We start from the raw sequence: 26,457 nt of genomic DNA on the forward strand, positions 1-26,457 counted from the left end.
TTTGTTTTTTCGAAGAGGGTGCAGATATGCAAATATGCAGGAAGTGGGCTTCATGTTCACATGTCTCTAGAACTTTGAGGAAGTCTTCGCCCAGATTAAATTCAGCTTATCTGCACTATCATTTGCTACTGAGCTGTTGCCATTATGTTCCTATGACACGGAGCCCATTGAAGCCTAGTTCGCTCTAATAGCCTCTGGACAGGACTTGGTTGTAAACATGGATGAGAAGTGTTATATTTCGCTTTAAATTTAATTTTCTGATCAATATTGAAAGAGTGGTTAATATGAGCATATGCAACATGTTTATGATGGTTTAGTGCCTGATGTTAATCTGATGTGATTCTCTGTTTGGCCTATACAGCCCCGTGGATGATTCCAACAAATTTAATTGTGGTGTTATATTTTTCATGCAAGGACTGTGTTAACTGAATTTTGACACAGGCTGATGTTAGAAAGTGTTCCTGCTTAATGCTCAAAAATTACCATGTAAACTGAGGTGGTACAGTCCTCCATATGAGGACTGCATCAAGCATTTCTAATTTCCAATAGGCTTGTCTCTCATGTTTTTACTTGAAATGTGCCTCAGTTCAGTGTAGGTATTAGTTTTTTGTAATACAAAGCTGAGCGATGATCCAGAATGATATACTTCTGTTGTATTTGTATTCGATGATATTTGCTGTTTACATTTAGGCAATTGAAAACAACAACACATAAAACATGATCCATACTGCCAATAAAATAATGTGGTTTGTCCCATAAAGCCACCGCCTGTCTGCTGGAGTACTAATGAAAATACAAACTATTTCTGCCAGTTTATTTTCAATACTCCTTCAAACCTGAAGGTGGCTTCTTCTTGCTGAGCTCAGACTTTGATGGGCACATGGCCCATCAAGAGAGAGAGAGAAAACAATGAACATTGTATGTGGTAAGCATTACTTTTATGTCTCAAGGTGAGATTTGCAACTTTCACCATTTACATTTCATTTGAAACGGAATCAGACTATTGGTCCACCTAACTCACAAATGTCCACACTGCCTGGCTGTGGCTTTGCACAGTTTCTGCCAACCCTACCTGGAGATGTATGGGATTAAACTTGGGACCTTTTTCATGGAAAGCAGAGATGTTCTAGAACTGGATTATGGGCTCCCACCCCACACCCTGTAGCAGCCTTCCCCAACCTACTGCCTATCAGGCATCAGGGAATCCAATCTCCGCCCCCTGCCCATGGTAGGCTGCCAGGAATAGATAGACAAGGAAAGCTCTTAACAATATCTTTTATTCAATATTCACAGAGAGAGGCTTAGAAATGCAACCTCTTGGAGCAATGGCGTTGCTCCAAGTAATCTACACCCCTTCTCTCCTCAACATCATCATCAGCACCCACCTTACGGTGGCCACTTAGAGCCACTTGCCTCCGAGCCCTTTGCTCTCCTACTTTCAATGCTTGCCAGGTTCTTAGAGAAGGGAGGTCTGGAATGCTGTCTAGTGATAATGTGTCAGCCAGCTGCTCCAGCTCTGCTTTCCCCTCCTCTTTCCCATCATTTCCCAACTTTGCCCCCCATCTACCTCTGGCCGTGACCTTCCGCAAACCACTGCTTATAAATCTATACCATCTTCCTCTTCTCTGGAAGGTTCAGGAGAGGGAGGCAGTCTCCATCTTTCCTCCTCTGTCCAGTCCCTGACACTGCCCTTCCAATGTTTTGGCCTACAATTCACTAGGTTTGGGAAGTCAGCGCCATATGAATTCCGTTGATTTTAAATGTGTGAGTGTATGTTTCTTCTCGCAGAATGATTCCCCATCTTTGGAGCACCTTTCATTGGCAGATTTGTGAGGTACCTGTATTATTTTCATTGCAGCGATACCTTTATTACTCACCAAAGTGGTCAAATTATTCTCTTCTAATACAATACCTTTTTTGTTTTTTGTTTTAGTATTTATTGACTACTGATTATTGCTGCTACTTGTCCTTGTTTTATTTATGTGTTTTTTTAAAATGTAATGTTTTGATTTTCTCATGTATGTAGGTTGGTTGTTTTATAATTATATGTTGCTTTTGAGACTATTAGTCGAAATTCATAAGTGAAACAAATCCATTTTAAGGTTTCTAGGTGAGGCAAAAAATTAAGATATTCATACTAAAGGAGATTTGAAAATTAAGTATTTTGACAAATGCGTTTTGGAAGAGACATCCACATTTGCTATAAACGTTGATGCTATTTTTGGATTCCCAGGGCTCACATTATTTATACTGCCCAGCAAATTATGATTTGTAACCTCCACCATGAAAGGTAGCCATAACCCTTAAAAGGAGAAGTGACAGGATTCTGCCAGCAACATTTACTGACCAATACTGAAAGTGTGCATGAATGAAATTATCTTTGCTAAGCCAAAATGGATAAAATCAGATGGCTGAAAATGCTGGTCCAAAAGATTCTACATGAAGTGCTCCGTCTGGTTGATTGATTTTTTCCTAAAGTTTGGGTGCCCAGATGAATCTGAGCCAGCTATTTCTATTAATCCAGTGCATTTCCCTCCTTACCACTTAACTGAGATAACTGACCACAAAGTCAAGTTCTGCATATCTTTGGTGCACATTGGATATCTCAATCTTTTCTGTTGACCGTTAGGGAGCTTTCTTCCTGAGAATGCAATTACAATACAGTTATCCTTGATTTTTTGCCAAGGGGGCAAAAGTCTTTGTGTGCAGATGGCAGTAACTGGTGGTTGGCAGCGAAGATGATGAATGAGATTTATTCCTGGCACAGTGCAGCAGGTTTGGCAACATCACCATGGCAAACTATTCATTAGCTGGTTGTTTTTCTTCTTCTAAAGGTTGAAAAGGCACTTTTTTCTGCAGTGTGTTGTCATAAGAACTCTCTTTGCCATCCTCCAGCCACCTGGACTAAGTAGGCTAATTGTGTTGCAGAGGCAGCTCTTCCAGCCTCAACATCTTCGAGTTTAACACATACCAAGACCCACTTTGGGGCTTCTAAAACTGCTTTCCATTAATATACCAGGCGGTATTTGTAGAGGCGTTGGGTGCCTGCAGTTAGAAATATGCATATTTGCTAAATCTTCCCATTGCCACACTTCTAACCCTGTTGGAGCAATGCTGTGAAAATTCATATAGCACAAAAGCAACCCCCCATGTTACCGTTATGTGGTATTGTTGCCTATTTATTGTTGCAGCACTTAGCCAAAAATGCCTTCCTAGTTATGCAGCCTTGCTTGCAAGCTGCAAAAGTGGGGTGGCATTTTCAGGGTTTTTAAAGTTAGTTGCTCTAGTATCAGAAGCAGTGATGGAGCTATGATCAGCAGCCTTGTGGACTGCCATATCCCTGCACGATGCCTCTGATTCATCATAATGTAGCATTATTTTAGTGATATTGGGATGAAGAGAAGATGGTGACCGCTGTCTTTTCTTCCCTCAATGCTAATAGAATGACAAAAAAAGGTTGGTGAAGCTTTGAAAAGCATCTATGTAAAACAATTTATGATAATAGTTTTTCTTTTAATCTGTAAGTTGCCTTTTCTGCCAAGCAATTAACAAAATAAAAGTAATTTCCCACAGTTAATAAATTTCTTTTAAAATGTGCTGAATCTTGTATATCTATATCTATCTATCTATCTATCTATCTATCATCTATCTATCTATCTATCTATCTATCTATCTATCTATCTATCTATCTATCTATCTATCTATCATCTGTCTATCATCTATCTATGAGAAATGGAAGCTGTCTTTATATGTGAAATATACTTATTGAGGTAGCTGTTCCATGGAAGCATTGTACAACATCTTGCTGCATGAATCAGAGTTATCACATGAAGATTTACTGTACCATTTGAAGTGACCCCTAGAAGCTGCTTGCTGTGTTGTTGGATTTTCTCCACTCAGTCGTAGAAATCCATATGGTAGACTGCTCACATTTTACATCTATTTTTCATGCATAATGGGGTAGGCACAAAAGCCTGGAATGCTGGAGACTATTTGAAGTGGCTTCTGTACAAGATCCATAAGCTCTAAGGCCTCGTTCCCATTCCTCAACTGGCATTGATTGCTCCCCCTGCCCCAAATATATTCCAAACCCACTTTTTAAATGTTCAGTTTTGTTCTCAGATGGGGGCACACCTCTGCACACATTAACTGCAGTTTTGCCAGTACAACCAAGTCTTGAAGCTGGCAAGGCAACATTAGCCACAACCACACCAGAAATGGTAAGAAAGCTTCAGAAGAAGGAGCACAACAAACCACATTTGAAGAACAAAATGATGAAGTGCATCCAGTCATTTTGACAGAACTTCAGAGTTTGCTCATGGATGATCCCATTACCCTACATTTTTTGGGGTGGGGATCAGGATGCCAAAAATTAACTCATTACCGTTGCCACGGTGAGTGTCCCTTCACTCTATAGCTTAAATCTGGATGTGAGAGGGGTCAAAGGATGAAAATGGCATCTTGTCCCTGCAATTGCCTCCAAAGCTGAGCAGGAACCCTGCTGCTTCCCAGGTGCAAAGTCAATGGCAAGCACAAATTTTGGCTGACCCCCTGCTTGTAACATGCCCATAACACGTAGAAGCCAACGCGCTAGTTCTAGAATCCAGGGTAATTGGTTGGTACTTTGCTTTAAAGAGAATTGGTTGTAGCCCATTCCCAGGGGAAGTGGCAGGATGAAAGAAAAACCTCTTGGACCCATGCTTAGATGAAGTGTGGATAAGCCCAGAATATATTTGTTCCTAAAATGTAAGCCTCAATCTTCAGTGATCAATGAAATTCCCAGAGTGGCTTACGAGAGAGAGAGAGAGAGAGAGAGAGAGAGAGAGAGAGAGAGAGAGAGAGAGAGAGAGATGCAGCAGTAGCATATATTGTAAAATAAATACATGTATTTGACTTCTTCTTTTTTTTTACATTTACCAAAGAAAACTTATTTCAATTTTTTATCTGGAGTACCTATGTCCACTGGATTTTGTAGTCCACCAGAACCATGGTGAGTGACTAGAACAACCGCAAACATTTAAAGATTATGCAGCAAGGCTATAAAAAACTGCATGGTCTTGCTTTTTGGAGTGACACATTGAGACAGAAGTGACACATCGAAATTGCTGAAGTGTAGAGGAAAGATAGCCTACATTTGCTTTCCGTGTCAATCAGTATGAACTAAGCAAACATTCATTGTGTTTTTGGGGAAAACCAACCTGCCACAATCTGGTTACGAAATAATAACATGCTGATTCGGGCTGTGAGTTGAAAAAACATTTTAGTCACACTAGTTTTTTTATTATTATTGTACAGTCCATAAAATGTCGGCATTTTTATTTTAAAGTGTGTGTAATAGTGAACTGATGGGAAGCCATATTAAGGCAGATAGAGACAGACACCTGCCTTATAATTAATCGGTGTGGAAATTACTGTCATCATAGTGTAACCTTAAGCTTGTATGGATATCATTGTTAACAATTGTGTATGGGTTCTCCAAAATCCATAGAACTTATTATTATTTTATTTTATTTTATATACCCCTTCCATGCCAAAATGGCTTCTAAGTGGTTTCATTACTTCTCTGTTTGGGATTTTAGATACTTTGGATGACTAATACGAATCGTTATTTAATTATTGTCAGCTAATGATTGTTAAAACAGTGAGAAGAGTTGCAGAACTTGGGTTGTGGTTTGAGCTAAATTAATAATAGGGAATTATCTGGAGTGCAGGGTGGAGAGAAATATATCTAATAGGCCCATATTTTCCATGAATGCATGGTTCCTAACTTCCATGAGAAGAGATGGATCCCTGGAACATGGCTTTCTTAGCTTCCCGCTTAACCTGATGTTCCTCCCCCAGTTCTGTTTGTGAACTTTCCAGAACAGCAAAGGAGTTTGAAGCAGGAAGGTGAAATAGGCAAAAGTCACAGAACCCCTTCACTTTCTTGAGTGAGTTGAAATGCTTTCTGGTTTGTGCAAGATGCTGTTGGGTCCACACATAAGATAGTGGCCTGTGCATTAGTGACTTAATAGGTTTCTTTTCATCCTATCAGTTTATCTTTTGAAGTCCAGGACATTTAGAATATACAATATTTTTTTGTTTGTGAGAAGAAATGCCCCTCTTCCCTAATTTCTCCTTGGATACTACTTAATGCAGTATCAAACTAAGCAAACTTTTGAACTTTATTGAATTTTATTGCATTGAAATGTAGGCATTTCTTATATGGAAAGTTGTTGTTTGTCTTCATTAAAAATCGAATGAAAGTTACATTTCTGTTTTGCACTTTATTGGGAAAGCTGGTTATTCACTGGTCTAATCTGTTGTTTAGATTATTCACTGATCTAATCTAATCTATTGAAATGCACTTCCGCACCATCATCCTTTGAAATGCATTCATAAATTTAATTGACCATTCTGTTTAATTTGATTACGTTGGCATGAAAACCTAAAGACGTCCCATTCATTCTCACTAATGGCTAAAGAATGAGAAATCTGCAGCCTTTAAAGTTTTTGTTTCAGCACTAATTTGTTTTCAAAGTGTTTTACAACAAACTAAATATATTAAATAGCTTGCATTTCAGGTGCCCGTTGGTGCATATAGGTGGTGCTTGATTTCTGCTTAGAAGGTGGAATGTGGCATCTCTAGGGAGCCAGTTGAGCTGTGTAAAAACTATTAAATAGAATTGTGTGGAAGCAAACGAAGTCTTAAGAATCAGTGAGACAACCCAGAATGTAAATAAGAATTTCAGAGAGAAGGGGAAGTAGGGCCAAAGCTCACTGAGGTTTACATGCTTACCAGGGAATAAGCGTCTGAATATAGAGTTGTACTATAAGAGTAGAAAGGGACCAAAATTTACATTTCTGCTAATTCTTTGCTGTCCTGTTTGCTGAGATTTATTGTTTGACAACATAAATTTCCAGGCTTGTGAGTTAGTGCACATGAATGAGCATCCAACTTGATGGCTGCATTTGTTTCTATTTGTACCTATGAATACATGAAGTTTCCTTATACGTTTAGTCTGTCTACTCCAGTACTTTGACAGGCCGTTGCTCTGTAAGGCTGAGCTAGAGGTGTTTCCAGCCCCACAGCCCATAATCTTTTTAAGTGGGGATGTGGGGAACTGAACATAGAACCTTTGCTCTACCAATCATGTTGTGTCTATTGAGCTATCGATCTTTCTCTGATTCACAGCCTCTCCCCAAAAGCCAGCAACTTGTGGTCATCACACAGTTTTCTAAAAGTGATAAATTAATGACCAGCCATAGCAATAGAAAGCACTGCATGATCTACGCATAAAACAAGGCTGAGATTAAGGAGACCTGCTTGTTAGTAACTGAAATATGAAGGCCAGTATCCTTGACTATTCCTTTCAGTCTCAAGAGTTAAGTTTCGTTCTACCTTATTGTAATTCTGCCTTCCAGAAGAATAAGAGTTGCAATTTGCCTGAGTTTTCTGCAGCACAGTTTTTGTGGTAATTATTAACCACACAGCTTATACAACAGGGTTGCCTTTTTGTGGCAAATGCTAATCCATTGAAAGCTCCAAAGCACTCCATCCGTCCGCAGCTCAGTTCATGACCACCAAAGTCCATTTGAAAGCCCATGTTCTGTATGGAGGTTGTCCTTCAGTTTTTTATTAGCAAGTGTAATGGGGCAGAGTGGTGCGGGAGAAGAAAAACTTGTGGTTGTTGTCGTCATCATCATTTAAACAAGAATCAATAGCAGGCTGACATTATCAATAAGAATATTCCATCAATCCTGTTTTAAATTAATGGTCCAAATTGGTGTCTAGACGAAAGTTCAAATGAAGAAAGGTCAGTGAGATCATAAAGCCTTGTGTTATGTACTGAAGTTCTCACCCTGGGCCAGCAGGGGATACTGTAGATAGTTTTACTCAGGTCCACATATGCAAATAAGGGATCGAAAGTGATGTTCAATGATTGGATAGTTACAGAAAGTTGTTACAGTTACGTTGTACTGGAGCTCTATATAAGCAGGCTGGCTGAACCCTTCAGTTCTGTTCTGCTCTGACCTGTGAATAAACAAGAGCTGTTTGGAGAATCGCTGTGTCGTCTGATATGTTCACCCACAACTTAACACCTTGCAATATAAATCTTTTTGCCACCATAATGTCAGGGACTGGGCAGAGGAGGAATGGTGGAGACTGCCTCCACAACCTGACCCTTTCAGGGAGGAGCAAGAGGAAGACAGTATAGATTCACAACAGTGGTTTGCAGGAGGTCACAGCTCATGGGCAAATGAGGGGGAAAGTTGGGAAATAATAGGAGAGGAGGAGGAAGCGAGGCGACTGCTGATAGACACAGTGTCATTGGAAAGCTTTCCAGACCCCACCCCCAGAACCTGGCGAGCCTTGAAAGTCGGAGAGCAAAGAGCTCCAAGACAGAGGGCATGTAGCAGCACCCGCAGAGATGATTAAAATGACAAATAAGGAAGTGGGAGAGAAGGGGGGTGGAATTCACTTAGGACAACGCCATTACCCAAGAGGCTGGGTTCTATAGTCTCTCTCTGTAAACACTGAATTAAAAAAAGGACAGTAAGAAACCTTTCCTTGTCTTTATACTTTTCTGGGCAACCAGCTGGGAGCTGCTGACAGCATCCTGACACATAAGGGCTCTCAGGATCCACTTAAGTTGCCCATCTGTTTGTCCCCACCACAGGTATATAGTTTAAGAGTGCATGGACATCCATGCAAGGGTGTGTGTGTGTGTGTATCTGGGGCACCTTAAGGATGCTGTTAGGTGTGTGCTTTTGGCAGTAGAATATTACTATCAGGCATGTGCCTACTTTGGCTGGGGTGTGTGAGAGAACAGGATGCTGGACTAGATGGGTCATTGGCCTGATCCAGCAGGCTCTTCATATGTTCTGGAATAGGCATTTTCAACATTACATTACCAACATCTTTGTGAATCAAACAATACCTTCTTGTTGAGGTGCCATGAAGTATAGTATACTCTAAACCAGCCATTTCCCAACCTTGGGCCTCAAGCTGTTTTTGGACTACAACTCCCATAATCCTCAGCTAGCAAGACCAGTGGTCAGGGATGATGGGAATTGTAGTTCGAAAACAGCTGGAGGCCCAAGGTTGGGAAACACTGCTCTAAACATCCGCTTTTGTTGGGTCAATCTCATTTTTAAATTTAAAGAAACCCTGCATATGGATGCTAAAGGAACTTTCCATTGATGGAGATAAATGGAACACTCTAACTCTCTGTTTCCATTCACCTCTAAGTTCCTGAACATTCAATTTACAGCATTCCAATAAACATTTATAAACAGCTATTAATGGGTTTAGTTTTCTGCGAATATCCATTTATTTCCTCCAGCAGCACAGGAGATGCTGAGGCACTCAAAGCTAACAGTCCAAAAATAGACTCTAAAACTGCTCTAGTTGAAGACGCTAGCATTCAGCAGTAGTGGATAAGTGGTACCTAAACTGCAAAACTGCAAATGGCAAAAATTCTCCATCTGATCCTATTAACTGATCTAATGTATAAATCCCACCATCAACCCATGTCTTCCACAAAAAGGACTGTGCCTCTATTTTCAGGTCTTGATTACTCAATAAAGTTAATTTATCATGAGCATGTTAATCAAAATGTAACTGACAAGACATTATATGTCAAGTCCGTGTTGCGGAAACAAAATGTTAGTATATTCTATTTTAGAAATGTTGTTAGCTGGACTTCAAATTCAAGTTCTGGGGCTGTCCAAGTCTTTCTAAGCACTTAGGGGCCAAGTCCTAAACTCTGCCAGTCTATTGGAATAAATAATGTTGTTTTCAGGTCCTTCCATAATGATATTCCATCCTGAATATTCTGCATCCATCACACTTCCCAAGAAACTGGCTGTCCTGCTTCCTTATATTGTTTAAAAGAGAAGTTAGCATCTGTTAGTTTGTTTGTTTTGCAGAAATACTGGATCCCTGAACTGGAAGCTTTTTCCTGTAAGCTACCAATTCCTTTCAGTTGGTATATCATGGTATTACGTGTCATTAACATTCACCTTGAACTAGAGACAATATTGATACTGTCTGAATATGTTTGATTTTCCACTCTCGGCATTGTTCATCATATTGAGCGTGCATCCCATAAGTCTAATACAGAACAAAATAATACTTGGCCTAGCAAAGCATCATCTGCAACAAAATATTTCAAAACTGTTATTGGGAGAAAACATTTTTTTTTTTAATCGATGGATAGCAAACAGAGGTTTTACATCTCTCCAGCAAGAAGCTTATTGGCATGTGAAGAATTTGCAATGCCTCCCCTCTCATTTCCCAAAATACGTGGTCAGTTGAGTGAGGAAGAAACACAGATGATAAATTTTCACATGAAAGATGGTAAACATGTAAAAGTAACAGGATTGGTGGGACTGCACCAGAGAGCCTTATTGCGTAGTGTGATTAGACTGCCCAGGGAGGCCTGTCTTATTACAGTGGTACCTTGGTATTCGAACTGCTTAGTTGTCGAACAAATCGGTTCCCAAACTTCACAAACCCGGAAGTGAGTGATCCGGTTTAAGAATGTTCTTTGGAAGCCGAACATCTGGCGCTGCTTCCGCACCTTGGTTTTCGAACCGTTCCTTGTACCTGATGATGATGATGATGAACTTTCTGTTTCAGAAAGCTTTGGGGTTGCTTGGTTGACTTCTCACTGCCTTTATTCTGTTTTGGTTTACAGCTTTTAGTTTTTGCGGCCTGCTGTTTTTAATCTCATCCTTTTTGTTGTCCGTTATATGTTATTTTGTGTATTGTTAGTTGCCTTGAGCAAAATGCATTTGGAAAGCTGGGTTATATTTTAAATTATATTTTAAGAAATTAAATGTTTCTTTACCGGCTGACACACTTATCCCCTCCCCCCTTTGAAAAACACATGTGCCGACATTTTCCAGAATGAAATGTTTTCTGTGGTACTTCTTGAAATAACTCCAGTTCTTACACTATCAGGAAATATGTTTGCAGTACATTCATCTGCATTAGAGCTGAAATTTTCAGCTAAGACGGGGCCACCAATAATAAGATGGTATCAGTATGCCTGGGGGAACCCCAAATGTTACAAAGTACAAGAAATCTGTAAGGTGGGGGGGAACCCTAAGGCAGAGCTTTCCAAACTTTTCGAGTTGGTGACATACTTTTTGGACATGCATCATTTTGTGACACAGTAATTCAGTTTTACTAGCAAACCGGAGGTTAAATTAACCCCTTTGCACCCCTAGGAGGAATGCGAGGAGTGTTCACGTGACACACCTACACACTGCAGCTGGCACACTAACGTGTCACAACACATAGTTTGGAAAGCTCTGCCCTAAGGGAAACCCTACCCACCACACACACACACACACACACACACACACACACACACCTCAATCGAATGAAGACTGACGAATGGACACAGAATGCTGAGTGTCTTTTGGGGGGGTTGGGGGTTGGAATGGAGTTGCTTGGAAAAGGGCATGGCTGGCTGTCTAGAACCCTAAGCAGGAGCACTCCATACTGCCAACTTCCTTCTGCAGGTAACACTATTCTCTGAATGCTGTTCTTCTGATCATATTGTCTTCGCTGCCTGCAGCCAGCCACATGAGGCCAAACATACAATGTTCCTTCCCCCAAATAGCTGTTGTGTTCTGAGCAATAAGGAATTATAAGGTATCTCAGCCTAGGAAGCAAGATAAGTCCTTCCCTTAGCACAGAAGACCTTTCCGACGACACCTACAGTGCAGACGGCCTCTTAAGTTGATGCGTTTCTGCTTTTAAAGAAATTGTGCAAAGTAAATAAATGAATGTCATTACCGCTGTCAACATCTTGTTTCCACAGCTCATCATGTTAAAACTGGAACTTGTGAAGTGGTGGCTCTCCACCGATGTTGTAATAAGAACAAGATAGAAGAAAGATCGCAGACCGTCAAGTGCTCCTGCTTCCCCGGGCAGGTAGCAGGTACCACACGAGCAGCTCCTTCTTGCGTTGATGGTGCGGCACATTCTGTGGTTTGTTCTTCCCTCTCGAGTCATGCTCTGCCGAGTTCTTTAAGCGATTGCCTTTCATTTAATCCTGCCAATATTTATAGTGATAAGGAGGATATTGAGAGTTCTTTGGAGGTGTATATATATATATATATATATATATATATATATATATATATACCCAAGGTGAACAATAGCTGGAGATTTGAAAGTGAATTACCAAGCCTGGCTGTGAAATGAAACCTCTAGGGAAACACAACTTGATGTAAAACTCCGAGCGCCCATACGGCTGTATCAAGTTCGCTCATTTTAATATCTGCTGCTAAAGCTACATCAGCGTATTTGCTCCATGAGCTGCTGTTTCACATTTCCTTTATATTATTTTTGCACAAAGAAGAAAAATCAAGGCAAAGAGTGATGCCAGCTCTCTCTCTTTTTTTTAAGGAAGTCATTTTAACATGAGAGCAGCACAAATAAATAAATGCTTTCTTTACATTCAGTAGAGAGATTTTTAGATGGTCCATGTTCCTTTGCCTGCTCTGCAAAAAGCTTGTGTTTTCGTGGTGCTGCGATGTCAGCTATCACAGAAACAGTAACTATATCATCTTTTGAGAATACATTTATTCCAGACACATTAGACCTGAATGTTCAAGTGTTAAGAAATATAGGCCGAAAACATAGAATATAATGAATCTTTTAACATGAGAGCAGCTCAATGAACCTGAGAAATGCGAATTCTGAAAGACATTTAAATAGATGTGAGAGGCTTTTAAGCCATTCCAAAGAGAGGCATGTTGAAAATAAGCCAAACATTTCATAATACCGGGTCAGTTTTCTGCCCCGTTGTTGGTTAATGTCATTCTGATTGCTGTTCAAATTCACATATATGCAATTTTCATTTTGATTTCGTTATGCAGATATTTATTTATTGTTAAAACAATGCAGATCATAGTTGACATTTATGACTTGGCTAATATTGCCCTGACAATATTTCCATGGAATAAGTTAAAAATAGCACCAATATATAAAAAACAACAGCATGCCTTTCGTCTTCTTCTTCTTCTTCTTCTTCTTCTTCTTCTTCTTCTTCTTCTTCTTCTTCTTCTTCTTCTTCTTCTTCTTCTTCTCTAGCTTCAATAGTGGAACAAAAATGGTGGTGCCACATGCAGCCATGTCTTGAAGGGGAAGAATGCAAAGTTCTTCCAGATCGAAAAGGATGGAGTTGTTCTTCCGGCAATAAAGTGAAAACAACAAGGGTAAGTACATTGACACCTGTCTGGCAGCTGTTGCATTACCAGTAAGGAGGGCAGAGATCTGCATATAAAATGCATCTGTAACCTGACTTCAACTCAATCCAAGTCAGTATGTCTCAGGGTCAGGAATGATGGGAGCTGTAGTCTTAATAGCTTATGGCAGGCACCATTTTGGCTGCGCCTGATATATATGCATTTAGAATTAATGATGAATTTAAATACGAGCACCATATTTGGGAAGACCAGGTGAGACTTGTCCACCTGCTCAGTCAGCTGTCCAGTTGTCAACTTTTGATGGGCAACTTCAACACCCCTGCTCTCACTTCTTACAGTTCTTATGTTACCTGTCTGAAATTAAGCCCAGAACTCTGCAAATCCTAAAAGGCATTCTGTTTTAATATCAGCTCAATTTCCACAGATTAATCCATATCACTAACTTTTTTTAGAAAAAGTTTTTTCAAGAGATTCCTGTTTCTCATCTCCCCTGCCACGTCAGTTCAAATTAAACTGTGGGGGGGTGGAAGAAGTAAACCATGCCTTTCATGTATGTATGACTAGAACAGCTTATGATAGAAATTCCTTTGTCTCTATTCAATTAATTTATCAATTGCAAATCTATTCAAGACTTCTTCCGCAATAAATAGCATATAAAACATATAGATCCTCTAGATTTTTAAAATAACTTCACCCACAATCTTCAGAAATCCTAATTCAAACCCAGAACAAGTGATTTGGAAACTGCACTAAGAGTCAGCAATATATCAAATATGAATAACCTGTTTTGGCTTGTAAGAAGAAGATAATCCATAGATATTCATGTATAACATAAGAATAACTCTAGTCAAAGGACCTGTTTGTCCTTGGTTCCATAGTCCCCAAAGAGCTAAAGTTCATAAATATATTTTAAGATCTTGTTGATCTCATGCTTCAAATCTGAAAGAATTTAATAGGGATGTGCATAAAGAATCAATACTGTAGTACAAGAATAGTGCCTTAATCCTTTTGATTAGAGTCTGTTTTGTTTCACAGATGTTTTGGTGTTGTGCGACAAAATAGCAGTATTCAAAGGCAATGGACATTTAGACTGATTTAAATGCAGATCTGCTTCTGTGAAAGACTTATCAAAAGAAATAGAAAGGACTAGATCAAAGGCGCCCCAGCCTCTCCGAAAGACATTCCTGTGCTGTGGCATTTGAAAGCATTGCTCAGATTTTACTACAGCTAATACATCTTGCGCATCTGGTTTTCATACGACAGGCAGCACCCAGAATTAAGTTGCTGGCCAACATAAGATGCACTCCACCATGTCTACTAGCCCCATTTTATTTGTGTCCTTATTTTTAGCTATTTTTTTAATGAGAGGGAGAAGAAGGGGCAAGTCAGAAAGATGGCATTGACAGTGGCCAGAGATAAGGGAAAGCTGGAGGCAAAGACAGTGGTCAAGCAAGAGAAGCAGGAAAACAGACGTACAGTAAATAGTTAAAGAAAAATGAAGAACACCCCGTTGCAGTTAAAGGCTGGCCCCTATCTAAAAAGTTGGGTCCTGTGCTTTCTAAGCAGCTGCTTTAGAACACCTCCCCGACAGCAGTTTACAAGAGCATTTACTTGTTAATCATTCCAGTGCTTCTGTTTGGACATGGGGATGTGCTACCAATTTAAAAAGTGACAACTCACGGGCCAGGTAACAAAGTACAGTTAAACTTAACAATGCACTGTAAATGGTTGCCTCTGTTATATGAAACTGAAACCACAGCGGCACTTACAAACCAATATCGCACTTTGGAAAGCATGTCAGATGTTTCAAAAGTGCTAAGCAGCAAGGAGGTCTCATTCTCTGAATGCAGTGATAACTCCCCAAAATGCTTATTTGCTCTTGGCCACAAGGTTTACAAAAGTACAAAAAATATATATGTAGGGAAACCCCACTCACAAGTTGGGTCAATTGGAGGATCCTAGCCTGGTAAGGACTAAGAACGCTCAGTGTCCATGGAACGCTGATTGGCAGTTGGAAGGAGGGAATGGAAAACTCTGGAGGGGGAACGGAATCGAGTATGGTATAGAAGGGTACAGCTGAGTGACAGAAACAGTGAGTGGGAGCATTCCACATTGTTCCATTTTGTAGATCTTGGACGATTTCCTAGTTTTCTAGTACTAGTTTTCTAGTTATTCTAGTCTTCTGCACACATCTAGGGAATACGTTCTATTGAACTCAGTCAACTTTGAATTTTGGCACAACTTGCTAAGGAAGAATTTACATATCAGAATCATCTAGTAAGGCCAACCACTGCAAGCACTTGATTTCTCACTTGACTGTAGCATTGTCTTGGGAAACAACGTTCATAATACCCCTTTACCATTGAGACTGTATAAGTGTATAAGCTAGAGCCAGGGGAAATCAGCAAGTCATAATCACAATTAGTTGATCCTCCTCAACTAATTAGGGTGGGGTTTTTCCCTTTTGTAAATAGGAAACATATCAGCATAGGCTGAGGAGATGTCATGCAGGCTGTTATTTTATGGTGCATGTATATGCATGTTAAACCAGTGCACATGACAATCTATATGTGGGTTTCATACATTTTCATACATGTGTAGGTTTCATACATTTGTTTCATGGAGAGGCCTTTATATTTCTTAGATCAGTTGTCCCGTAGTTTCTGTCCTGATTCACAGCAGGTTTCCAAGACAGTCAAAGATGAGGTTCTTTACCTGAAAATGCCAGGGATCATCCTAAGAATGCCTATATGTAAGTGAGCACTCTACCCTGAGTGATGGTTTTTCTTCTGTGGGAAAATCCCAAGATGGCGGAACAGAGACACATTGCTCAGTGCCTAAATCTGTACGTTCATTTCTACATACTGCATCTAATGGTTAGTTCCATACAAGATTCGTTTAATGAACGGAACCAATGCAAGATGCCTACTTATATATTGTGAGGACCATGGAGTTCATAATACCTTATACATTTCCAGACAAGAAGCTTTAGATACCATACTACCAAATTATTTCAAAAGTTACTGTAGCCCAGGGAGGGAAATACCCAAGCACTTTTCACACGCTAAAGGATGTTACTTATCATTCTTCTGCCCCGTCTCACGTATCCTAAAACCTTTTGGATATTGATATTCAGCCAACAGAAAGAGCCAGGAGATTTGATGCGATACCTGGCCTTTCTCCAATAGCTGGAGATTGGACAATGAAAGTAGAGCTCTGTGCACCTGTGTCCAAAAGGGAACCTTTTGGAACTGTTTGTCAAAATGGTTCTGAACTGATACATCTTTAAAAAGACCATTACAGAGATGAAAATAATTGGTAAGATTAATGTATTCATCAGGTGCTGACAGTTGTTTCTATAGCCCTCACGATGCTGATTTGTTCTGCTAGGACTGCTTCTGTTTAGTTGACTGCCCACTGAGCAGAAAAAAATAAGGATGGATAAGGAGGAACAATAAATACAGAAGGGTTGAAAATGAGTCCCTGGACTTAGGAGTGGAATTTATCTTGAAACCAAGGCTGATATTAGTGTCAATGAAACAGCTATGTCAGATGATGATCTTGTCCTCCTCTGAATTACAACAGATGTATGTGCACTTTAAGGTAAAGGTAAAGGTACCCCTGCCCGTACGGGCCAGTCGTGTCTGACTCTAGGGTTGTGCACCCATCTTACTTAAGAGGCCGGGGGCCAGCGCTGTCCGGAGACACTTCCGGGTCACGTGGCCAACGTGACGAAGCTGCCCTGGCGAGCCGGCACCAGCGCAGCACACGGAAACACCGTTTACCTTCCCGCTATAAAGCGGTACCTATTTATCTACTTGCACTTAGGGGTGCTTTCGAACTGCTAGGTGGGCAGGAGCTGGGACCGAAGGATGGGAGCTCACCCCGCCGCGGGGATTCGAACCGCCGACCATGCGATCGGCAAGCCCTAGGCGCTGAGGTTTTACCCACAGTGCCACCTGTGTCTTTAGGCAGCTGCAAAGAAGGATGGGAGGTGGACAGAGTAGAACTGCTGTTTGTGCCAGTAAAAAATGCCAGAAATACAGTTCTCTTGTCTCCTTCCCTTTGCAACTGCTTGCTTTCTCAACTTCTTCTCAAAAAAATAGGTCTGTAGTTCTGATTAAGATAAGATTTATCACAGTGAATCATTTATCTAGAACTCTAGTATGCAGGGTGTTCATTGCAGTGTTCCTGATAGATCCTGCAGCCCAACTGTGATCAGCACACTAGAAGAGCAATGAAATATTTCTCACATTCAGGGTGCAATTCTCAGCTCACTTAATCTGGAATAGTAGTTCTTAACTTCAAGGCAGAACACACCGGTAAGAGTAAGTTGAAGATTACTAAAGGTTTTATTTGTAGAATGTTGTTTAAGACTGCAGTTTCATGTGCATTTATTGGGGGTTGACCTCAATACATTTATTTACACTAGTGGCCAAAATTGTGGAAACCTTTTGGAAAAAGTGTGTTTCCGAGGTTTGGTGGCTCATAGCACCACTTCTTTATGGAGTAATTGATATATAATGTCATGACATTATATATCAGTGGAAATAAAATTTGATGAAGAATGTAATGCAACAAAGTTTGTTCAATTATTTGTATTCTATAAAAAGTTATAGCCAAATAACCAGAAAAAGGAAGCACAACTTGCTTAGGTTGATATGCAGTAGATTTCCTTCATTTGAATGTAGCCAATGAGCATGAGTGTTTTTAGAGAGCCAATCAGGTGTTATGAGCCATCAAACCTCGGAAATTCACTTTCCCCAAAAGTTTTCCACAATTTTGGCCACTAGTGTACTGTATTGACGTCAATGGGACTTAATTCCAAGCAGACATGATAGGATTTTGCTGATACAATGATTTTTCCCCATTCCGTTTTTTTTTTTTTTTTTTTCCTCCTAAAGATGCTCAAGAGTCAGATGCAACTAGGGGTGGAAACAAAATTATATTAAAGCCAAAGATTCAAACAGAGACAAAGCATGTGCAAGACGAACAGGGATTTGGAGGTAGTCAGAATCTGTAGCAGCAATTTGTAGATAATATTCTGTTGCACAAGTGGTAGGTCTGGGGGCAGGACAAAAAACTGTCGAATGTGGGAGTGCAGTACAGCCAGTTTAGAGTTGCTAGCTGGAGCTGGAGCCATAATAAGGCTATAGGAGCTTTCTGGAATGAATAGCTGTTCAATCTGCCAGAGTAGTTCTATGGTTGAGCAGGCAGGATTCCTGCCTAATCCGCAAGGGGATCTAGTTTCTTGGCCGGCCTCAGCCTTCCTGAAAGTCTGCCATGCCACTTGAACAAGCAGCTCGCTAGAACACGAATGGGTTAGGAAAAACTTGATTCATCCAAATCTCATGCTTTAAAAAACAAATTTAATTTTCAAATTACAAAAAAACCTAATACATTAAGCAACATTTCATTATCCAGTGCTACCTTAAGCACTCATTTAAAACATAACTAATCACTGTACATATACATGTGTATGAATGATTGATTTTTACCAGGGCTTCTACTTACTTGCTTTTTAAGGTCAGCATATTTCAAAGAAAAATATGCATGGAAAGCTTGTCTGATAGCTGTCCTTTCCTTCATTATTTTTTTAAAAAATGCAATTCTTTGTCATCACTTATGCATCAACATCTGCTGATCTGTAGAAATAAACGCTCAGGAAGATATTACTCACAATAACTAGGTTTAATATAAACCCCAATATGAAGAATGTTTCATTTCCCCCAGTGGTCAGTCCAGAATTGTGACATTTTCATTAGTCCTAATATTGATGTATCATGAGTTTCGTAAATAGGACAGTTTAGAAATGTTTTCGCCTTTCAGTGTAGGACCAGCCTTTCATTCATTTTTGTTTTCCCCCAATTATATTTTGTTAAATTTTAACATTTTTAACATACACAGTCAAAATACAAAATTTTCTTTCTTTTTTTGACTTCCCACTCCTTTTTTCGTGCAGTTGTTGTTTCTCCCCTTCTGCTACACCCTATCTTCTATCTTATCAAATCATAATCACAATACTACGATCTAATTACTTCTGTTGTTCATAGCTCAAATCCTGCTTGCGACCCGACCCCCACGAATGTGAAATGAATGCACAAGGACACATGATATTAGGTTAATGGGCATGGAAAGGCCACAACTTTATTGATTACAGCAGTGAAAAGGTATTGGCTTAGGCATTGGATCTCTAAAACAAGTGGGTTTATTCACCAGTAGGTGGAGCCTGTTGATGCTAATCCAACTATAGGCTCCCCCCCCCCGATGTCACCGAGGGTCGTGCTATGGCTTCCCGCCAAGCAGGCATCGGACAGAACACACAACCGCCAGATTCCTTTAACGGAATACCCAAAAAATTGAAGGCATAGGCCACAAAAACCGATTTGCACCTGAATCCTTACAACCAACCCAAAGAGCAAAACAGCTTCCAGGTGTTCTGGCTCTCCGCATTGCTTCATGGCCCTTATCCTTTCACGATTTATCTGCTCTATATAGCATGCTTGTGATCTGTCACAATCTTTCCTACTTACATCTGTGAGTTAGGGCCACTGAGTGCTATTTATTTAGCACTAAAGCATGTGAATGGCTCTACAAGACCTAGATAAGGCCCAATTATTTCTCCAAAGCACTTACATAAAACAAGAATTAATCACAGGCCTGGGAATGATCAGAGGGCAAGAAAGCGGGCTTGTGATTAAAGTTGTAGAGCTACTTGTTTATACTCCTGCACACCATGGCAGGTTTTTAATGTCCGATTATTTAACATTATAGTACACTTCAAGTCAAATCTAATTCAAAATGCAAGGCATACATATTTCTTCCTGGTAGGCTAGGGATATGCACCGATTCTGATTAAAACATATGAGTTTCCCTTCAGCAATTTGGTTTTCATCTGTTATTTTACCAGAACTATGCGCTTGCAAGATGATAAGAGAATGGAAAAGGCTGACAGTAGTAAGTGAAACAGCAACATGGAATGCTTCATTCAAGGCTATGGAACACGTACCAGTTTTGAATGCACCTTGGCAATATTCTCAAATATCATATTGATGGCTCTTCAGCACTATTCCTTGGGAAATCACTGTATAGTACATAGAACCCTTTGTGAAAATTAGTGTCTTCCTACATCACAGTTACACTTTTGGTAACTAATAACCCACACAGTAAAAATTATACTTCAGTTCATTTCAGAAAGGGCATTTTCATTAAGCACAAATTCATCCAGCCTTCCATTATGAAGTCTGGTATTAGCATCTAATGAACCTAAACATCATAATGTTTTCCTGGAAGGCAAAGGCAAATATTTCTATAGCAGATAATTAAATGGAAATATAGTCATACATCTCCTTACACATATCTTTATTTTTTTTGCAAGTGAACTATTTCACCATTTTAGCATGGAAGGATTGGGAGTCTGAGGAGATTTCTCCTATGGTGTTTTCCTACAGTGATGTCTGCCATTATGTCCCACATGTTGCTTCCTAAAAGTGTAATGGTCCCATTTTAAAGAGTGTAGAAATCTCGACTGCTGTCTCTAGGTCAGTGGTTCTCAAAGCGTGTGGAGATGTGGGAAGAGAGGGTGGCAAGTGTGGCAGGAAGGTTCAAGGGCAACCAAAATAACTCTTAAATATTTCAGTGTAGTATAGTATCAAAACATTTTTTTCAAAAATGGGGGGAGAAATGGGGAATCTGGAGCCTAATCTGGTTTATTGTGGACTGACATTAGTTCTTTTGAGGTTGTTTTTTTTAGTCACGCCCAAATTTACATAATAAACAATGGCATCAGATATTTCTAACATTTTCTTATAAGGACTGTTACTCTATCTGGAGTTCATCTGAAAGATATCTGTGCACATAGCGGCCACAATCTGGAAAGCTATATGCGCAGATGGGCCCCTTCGTTAGTTCACGAAGGCCAGGTATTGTGAGCAGAGTCCCTTCCATTTTGGACAATTGGAAAATCCCAGCTGTGGTTGTAGCGCTTGCACACTGGATCTCAGCCATTCTGTTTTTGAAGCATTTATCCTGTGGTCGTGAATTGCAGGTGTTGCATTAAGAGACAAAGCAAGAGGTGTGTCACAGAGGCAGAAGTTTCGTTTTGTTGTGCGTGCGAGAGAGAAGGGGGGTAGATTCTTGCTTAACTCCATTGATATTTCTAGCCATTATTTACAGGTTAGTTTCAGCTACTTAGAAGTAAATGCAGACTTTCCTTTTCGGTATGCTAAAGCATAAAAGACACCTGAAATTATGTGTTATGCCTATCGGTGTGGTTGCTTGAGAGCAATCAGGCAAGATCCCTCACTGGTCTTTTCAAAGGCTTTATTATTGGTGCAAAAACATTTACAATGCAGAACGCCTCTATTCCATGTCTTGCTCAATCACTAGCAGAATCTGAGAGTGGGCGGTCCTTAAACTTTCCCCAGCAGAGTAGTTTCTTGACCCCTAGCTGACGCCTCCCCTCTATGCTCGAAAGCCTACTGTGCAAGGAAGGCTTGGGTAAAGGGGGACCTCTCTCCTCCCCGCTTTGCTCAGGCAAGGTGTCCTGGCACCGCCTTGCATCCTCCAAGCCCTGCAGCTCTTCCCCACTAGAGGCGTGCCTTCCTTCCTCTGCTAAGGAAGTGCTGCTTCCCACGATCTTTGGAGGCTCTCTGTAATCCAGCTGCCCTCCCCCCTCTTGCCCCTCAGCCGATGGCAGTTCCCTGACATCCTGTGTCCACAATAATGCAGATTGGGCCCCTCAATGGAACCAAACAAAGCAGCCCAAATGTACATGAAATATGGGAGCGTGTCAGAGACGGGGATGACCCTTAAACAAAGTGAGGCAGCAGATGCTTCCTCTGCTACCCTACAGCCCTCAGGTAGGGGCAGGGAGATGCTCTCCTGCAACCAGTAACTAATGTGCATGGAACAGATGAGGTGCTATCTTGTCTCCGGGCAGCAAAGTGTCTTGGGGCCACCCTGATCTGAGTCCTTATAGATTTCTGTATGAAGGTGAATAGTGGGGGATGGGGCATGATACTAAAATTTAATTAAGCTTTTTTTTGTTATATACTAATTTAATTGCAAACAATGTAGTGATTGCAGGTAATGTCATCAGTGCAGTTACATTACATTCCACCAACAGCTAATTGTAACTGACAGTGCCCATGTCGACCCTTAAGTAGTTCTCATTCAGTTGCATCCAACATCGCACAAGTGTATTTCTTTTCATCCAGAGTGGGATTTCCTCTTCCTTCCTGCCCCTGTATGCTCCCCACATCTGCAGAGCAGATATTGGGGGTGCAAGGGGAGAAGAGAGGAAAGAGAAGTCCTATTACAGCTGTGAAAATCTGTTCTGCTAGCAGCTGGTGGGCAGCCACAATTGGGTATCACTCACTGAGCTCAATGGGTAATACTCCCAGGTAAGTATAGGGTTACTGCTCAGATCCATTTATTTAGGCAGTTATTTAACTTTCCAGTTTAATTTTTTTTACTGTTTTATCAGCTGCTTCTGTCTGTACTTATTATTGTTGTATTGGGGGTTTTCATTTGATTTTAATATAGTTGTAAGCCACCCTGAACATTGTGTGCACAGTGAAAGGACAGGATATAAATTTTCAGAAATATATTCCATTGCTTTCACTGGGACTTATCCACGACTAACGCTTGCTGGGTTGAATCCTGAGTCCTCTGTCCTTGCAGAAAAAGTAACATTCATGTGGCCTTTCCCCCTCTTTTAAATAAACGTTGTCTTCAAACAAACTTACATTTGTTCGTTGGTCAGAATTACTACAATTTAATAAATTACTTCCTTGATTTACTTCAATTTAAAGAATGTTGATCTGCCTTAGGATAATTATATTGACAATATATTTCATTAACTTGGAACATTTCTCTTTTATTCTGTAAGAAAGAAGCTATATTTTTCTACAGCATTTAAAGACACTTTATCTTTTCCTTAAAAGCAAAATGCTTTGCCACTAATCCCAGTTTTTGTCTCATACAACTCATTCTACTGCCTGACATGTGTTTGTTTCTTAGGCAAACGTGTAAAACCCTTCAAGAACAAGGAGATTTCTGCTGTGCCTGGTGACAATTTTTGTTTATTCCACATACACACACACACAATATTCTGGCTCCACGTTTGGGGCAATAGTTGTCATGAATCCTACTATTGGTCGGATTCTCAGGAAGGGCCAGAAGGTTCGTTGAGGAGTAAAGAGTCAAAACCTCTCCCGAAAGATGTTCCAGCCTTGCTTTGTTACTCACAGAGCAGCAGGTGTGTACAAATACAGGTTTTCATAGTTGTAGTGGTATTTAATGTATTGTACTGTTTCTCAAACTCACAGAGCACCATTTAATCACAACATTACCATTAGAAAAATTAAACATATTTTTTTTTTGCAAAGTATTATGTGGCTGTTTGTACGGACAATAACTTTAAAAATAGCATTGTAGATTCGTTATTGACTACAGTAGCCAGATCCTTTGTGTATTTGTGTCCTCATGTGTCTGGTCAAACAAGTGTGGCTTTTGTAGAGCTTTAGGTTATCCCCTAGTGAAGCCTTGTTTTCATCTGTGTTCTGTAATAAACCTGTATTGCAGGCACCTAAACACAGGATTACCACCCTAAATGTACAAAAAACATAGCACAACATATTCGAATATTTAAATCCCAATAATATTGAAAGCATGATGTTCTTAATCTCCCAGGATTATCCAGGCCTATAAGGATAAAAGCCAAAGCAAAAACATGGTTTTTTAAAAGTGTATTATGGTAAATGCTGCAATTACAGTGTTATGTGATAGATTGAAATAAGAAATGTAACTTTTGTAACTTGATTATTTTTCAGGTTTAGGCTTTAACAGTGGTACCTTGGTTCCTGAACGCCCCCATTGTTGTACATTTCGGTTCTCAAAGGCTGAAAACCCGGAAGTAAATGCTTCCGTTTTTGAACATTTTTCGGAACCCGAACATGCGACGCGGCTTCCGCCAAGTGCAAGAAGCTCTTGCAACCAATGGGAAGCTGCACCTCGGTTTTCAAACGTTCCGGAACGGATTACGTTCGAGAACCAAGGTACCACTGTACATATTAAATCATTAGACCAACGTAAAATTCCATCCACTGTAGCCAGCAATATAGCATATTCCAAAATGGTGTTTAGCAGTCAGCAAAGGCTTTCACAAACAGGTACTGAAAGCTCATCATAATCTGTGCCAGCCTTGTTTTAGAGAGGAGTTCCATAGAGCTCTATAGTAAAGGACTTCTCTCAGGTTACTGCACACTATGTCTCAGCTCATGGTGGCCCCACCAGGAGAATCATCTCTAATTATGTTAGCAGACAGTCAGTTATATTTGGGAGCAGGTGTCCCTTTGTATATCCAGACTTGCAGAGTTGCACAGAGTTTAATATGTAAGCATGTGCACCTTAAATTTGGCTTTGTATCAAATTGGCAGCCAGTCTGAGCAGGATTGCCCTAGTTGTTCTTATTATTTATTACCGTATTTTTCACTCTATAAGACGCACCAGACCATAAGGCGCACCTAGTTTTTGGAGGAGGAAAACAAGGGGAAAAAATATTCTGACTCTCAGAAGGCAGAACAGCAAGAGGGATTGCTGCGCAGTGAAAGCAGCAATCCCTCTTGCTGTTCTGGCTTCTAGGATAGCTGCGCAGCCTGCATTCGCTCCATAAGATTCACACACATTTCCCCTTACTTTTTAGGAGGGAAAAAGTTAGTCTTATAGAGCAAAAAATACGGTAATTTTTTAATACCTGGCCATTTTCCCTGACAGGGACTCAAGGCGGCTTACAGATAAAAAGAACAACAGTTACCAAACAATAGTCCATGTCTTCCTTACTTGCAATTTTACCTACAAGTTTAGAATTTTGTCTTTCATCAGATTTATATCCATGCTCATCTGTTATTTGTTCAGGTGTTTTCAAATTTCAAATTTATTGGATATGTGACAGTCAGGTCAATAGATCGTGCATATATATTTACTGGATTTACTTATCTTCCCACTTTTACTTCTTGTATATTTTTGACATTTTGGGTTTAAGCGGTTCTAAATCTTGGACAAACAGCAAGGAGCACAGCCAACTTTTGGTCAATCCGAAAGAGGAGGGAGACATAAAAGTAAAATAAGAAAAGCATGTAATAGCAGACAGGGCACCCAACAACTGACATCGCAGTGTACATTGTTATGAAGCTCTACCTGCAGTTTTTAGTTTATAATGCACTTATGTCTTATAAGGAACTTTGTGTGTCCCAGTCAGTACTAAACACTGAGCCAAAAAACACCTCTGCCTTTTATGTTTTCACATCTTCCCTTTGGTTGCAACCCTTTAACTTGTTCATAACAAGAGTTGAGGTGAGCAGTAAGGTGCCATGTTTGCTGATAGCACCGAATATTTTAGGATTGTTAAAGCAAAAAGGGATAGCAAAGAGCTCCAAAAGATTCTCTCCAGGCTGAGTAAGGAACATTAAAATGGCAAGTGCAATTAAGTTTCGGCAAGTATAACGTGATGCAAATTAGAAAGCAAATAGGCCAACACTACATTCATGCAGATGGCATCTGTGACAGACTAGAAAGGGATCTTTTCGTTGCAGTAGATGAAAACATCAACCCAGTGCTTGACTGCTGTGATGAAGGTAAACTCCATGTTAAGGATCCTTAGGAAAGAGATGGTTACCTTACAGCTTTTGCCACCTGTTATCAATAATATTCATAGATTAAAATATCTTTTGGGGGGTCTCTGCTGTTTAAGAGCTTTAATTGGCTCATGCTGTTGGTTTACAGTTTTTAAATAATTTGAATGGGCAAGAGGAAAATTCAGTAGTTAACAACAACGTTAAAGACAATCCTTTCAAAATCAAGTTTTACTTACTGTATTTTTCGCTCTATAAGACGCACCAGACCATAAGACGCACCTAGTTTTTGGAGGAGGAAAACAAGAAAAAAAAATATTCTGAATCCCAGAAGCCAGAACAGTAAGAGTGATCTGGCTTCTGGGATAGGCGTGTGAAGCCTCTTCAGGGCAGCGGGATGAAGGCTCCCCTGCCCTCAAGAGGCTTCGCACGGCTAAGCCAGAAGCCAGGACAGCAAGTGGGATCGCTGCGCAGTGATCCCTCTTGCTGTCCTGGCTTATGGGATAGCCGCGCGAAGCCTCTTGAGGGCAGCGGGAGGAAGGTTCCTCCAAGAGCCGTGCTCCCTTTAAAGAGCGGGGGGAAAGCCCCCGACAGCCGCACACACGGAGCGCTG

At 40.3% G+C, this 26,457-nt stretch overlaps 1 protein-coding gene and 1 long non-coding RNA gene across 4 annotated transcripts in view; both read left to right on the forward strand.

The window, feature by feature from the left end:
- The window catches only part of LOC308596660, a 292,291-nt gene that overhangs the window by 154,549 nt on the left and 111,285 nt on the right, over positions 1–26,457 (forward strand). The gene's annotated exons all lie outside the window — the stretch shown is intronic.
- TAFA2 (TAFA chemokine like family member 2) overlaps positions 1–26,457 on the forward strand; it is a 144,171-nt gene that overhangs the window by 105,039 nt on the left and 12,675 nt on the right. For 2 of the 3 annotated variants that reach the window (XR_014012551.1, XR_014012552.1), the window contains exons 3-5: positions 11,817–11,969; positions 13,094–13,218; positions 23,233–23,470. Coding sequence is in view for 1 of the 3 variants with exons in the window: in XM_081211881.1 (XP_081068007.1) it covers positions 11,817–11,969; positions 13,094–13,218 (278 nt within the window). In the remaining 2 variants the exon portion in view is untranslated. The remainder of the gene's footprint in view (positions 1–11,816; positions 11,970–13,093; positions 13,219–23,232; positions 23,471–26,457) is intronic. The other variant, XM_081211881.1, reaches the window with a different exon arrangement.

This window comes from Podarcis bocagei, assembly GCF_964188305.1.
Source record: "Podarcis bocagei genome assembly, chromosome: 10".
Taxonomy (NCBI): domain Eukaryota; kingdom Metazoa; phylum Chordata; class Lepidosauria; order Squamata; family Lacertidae; genus Podarcis; species Podarcis bocagei.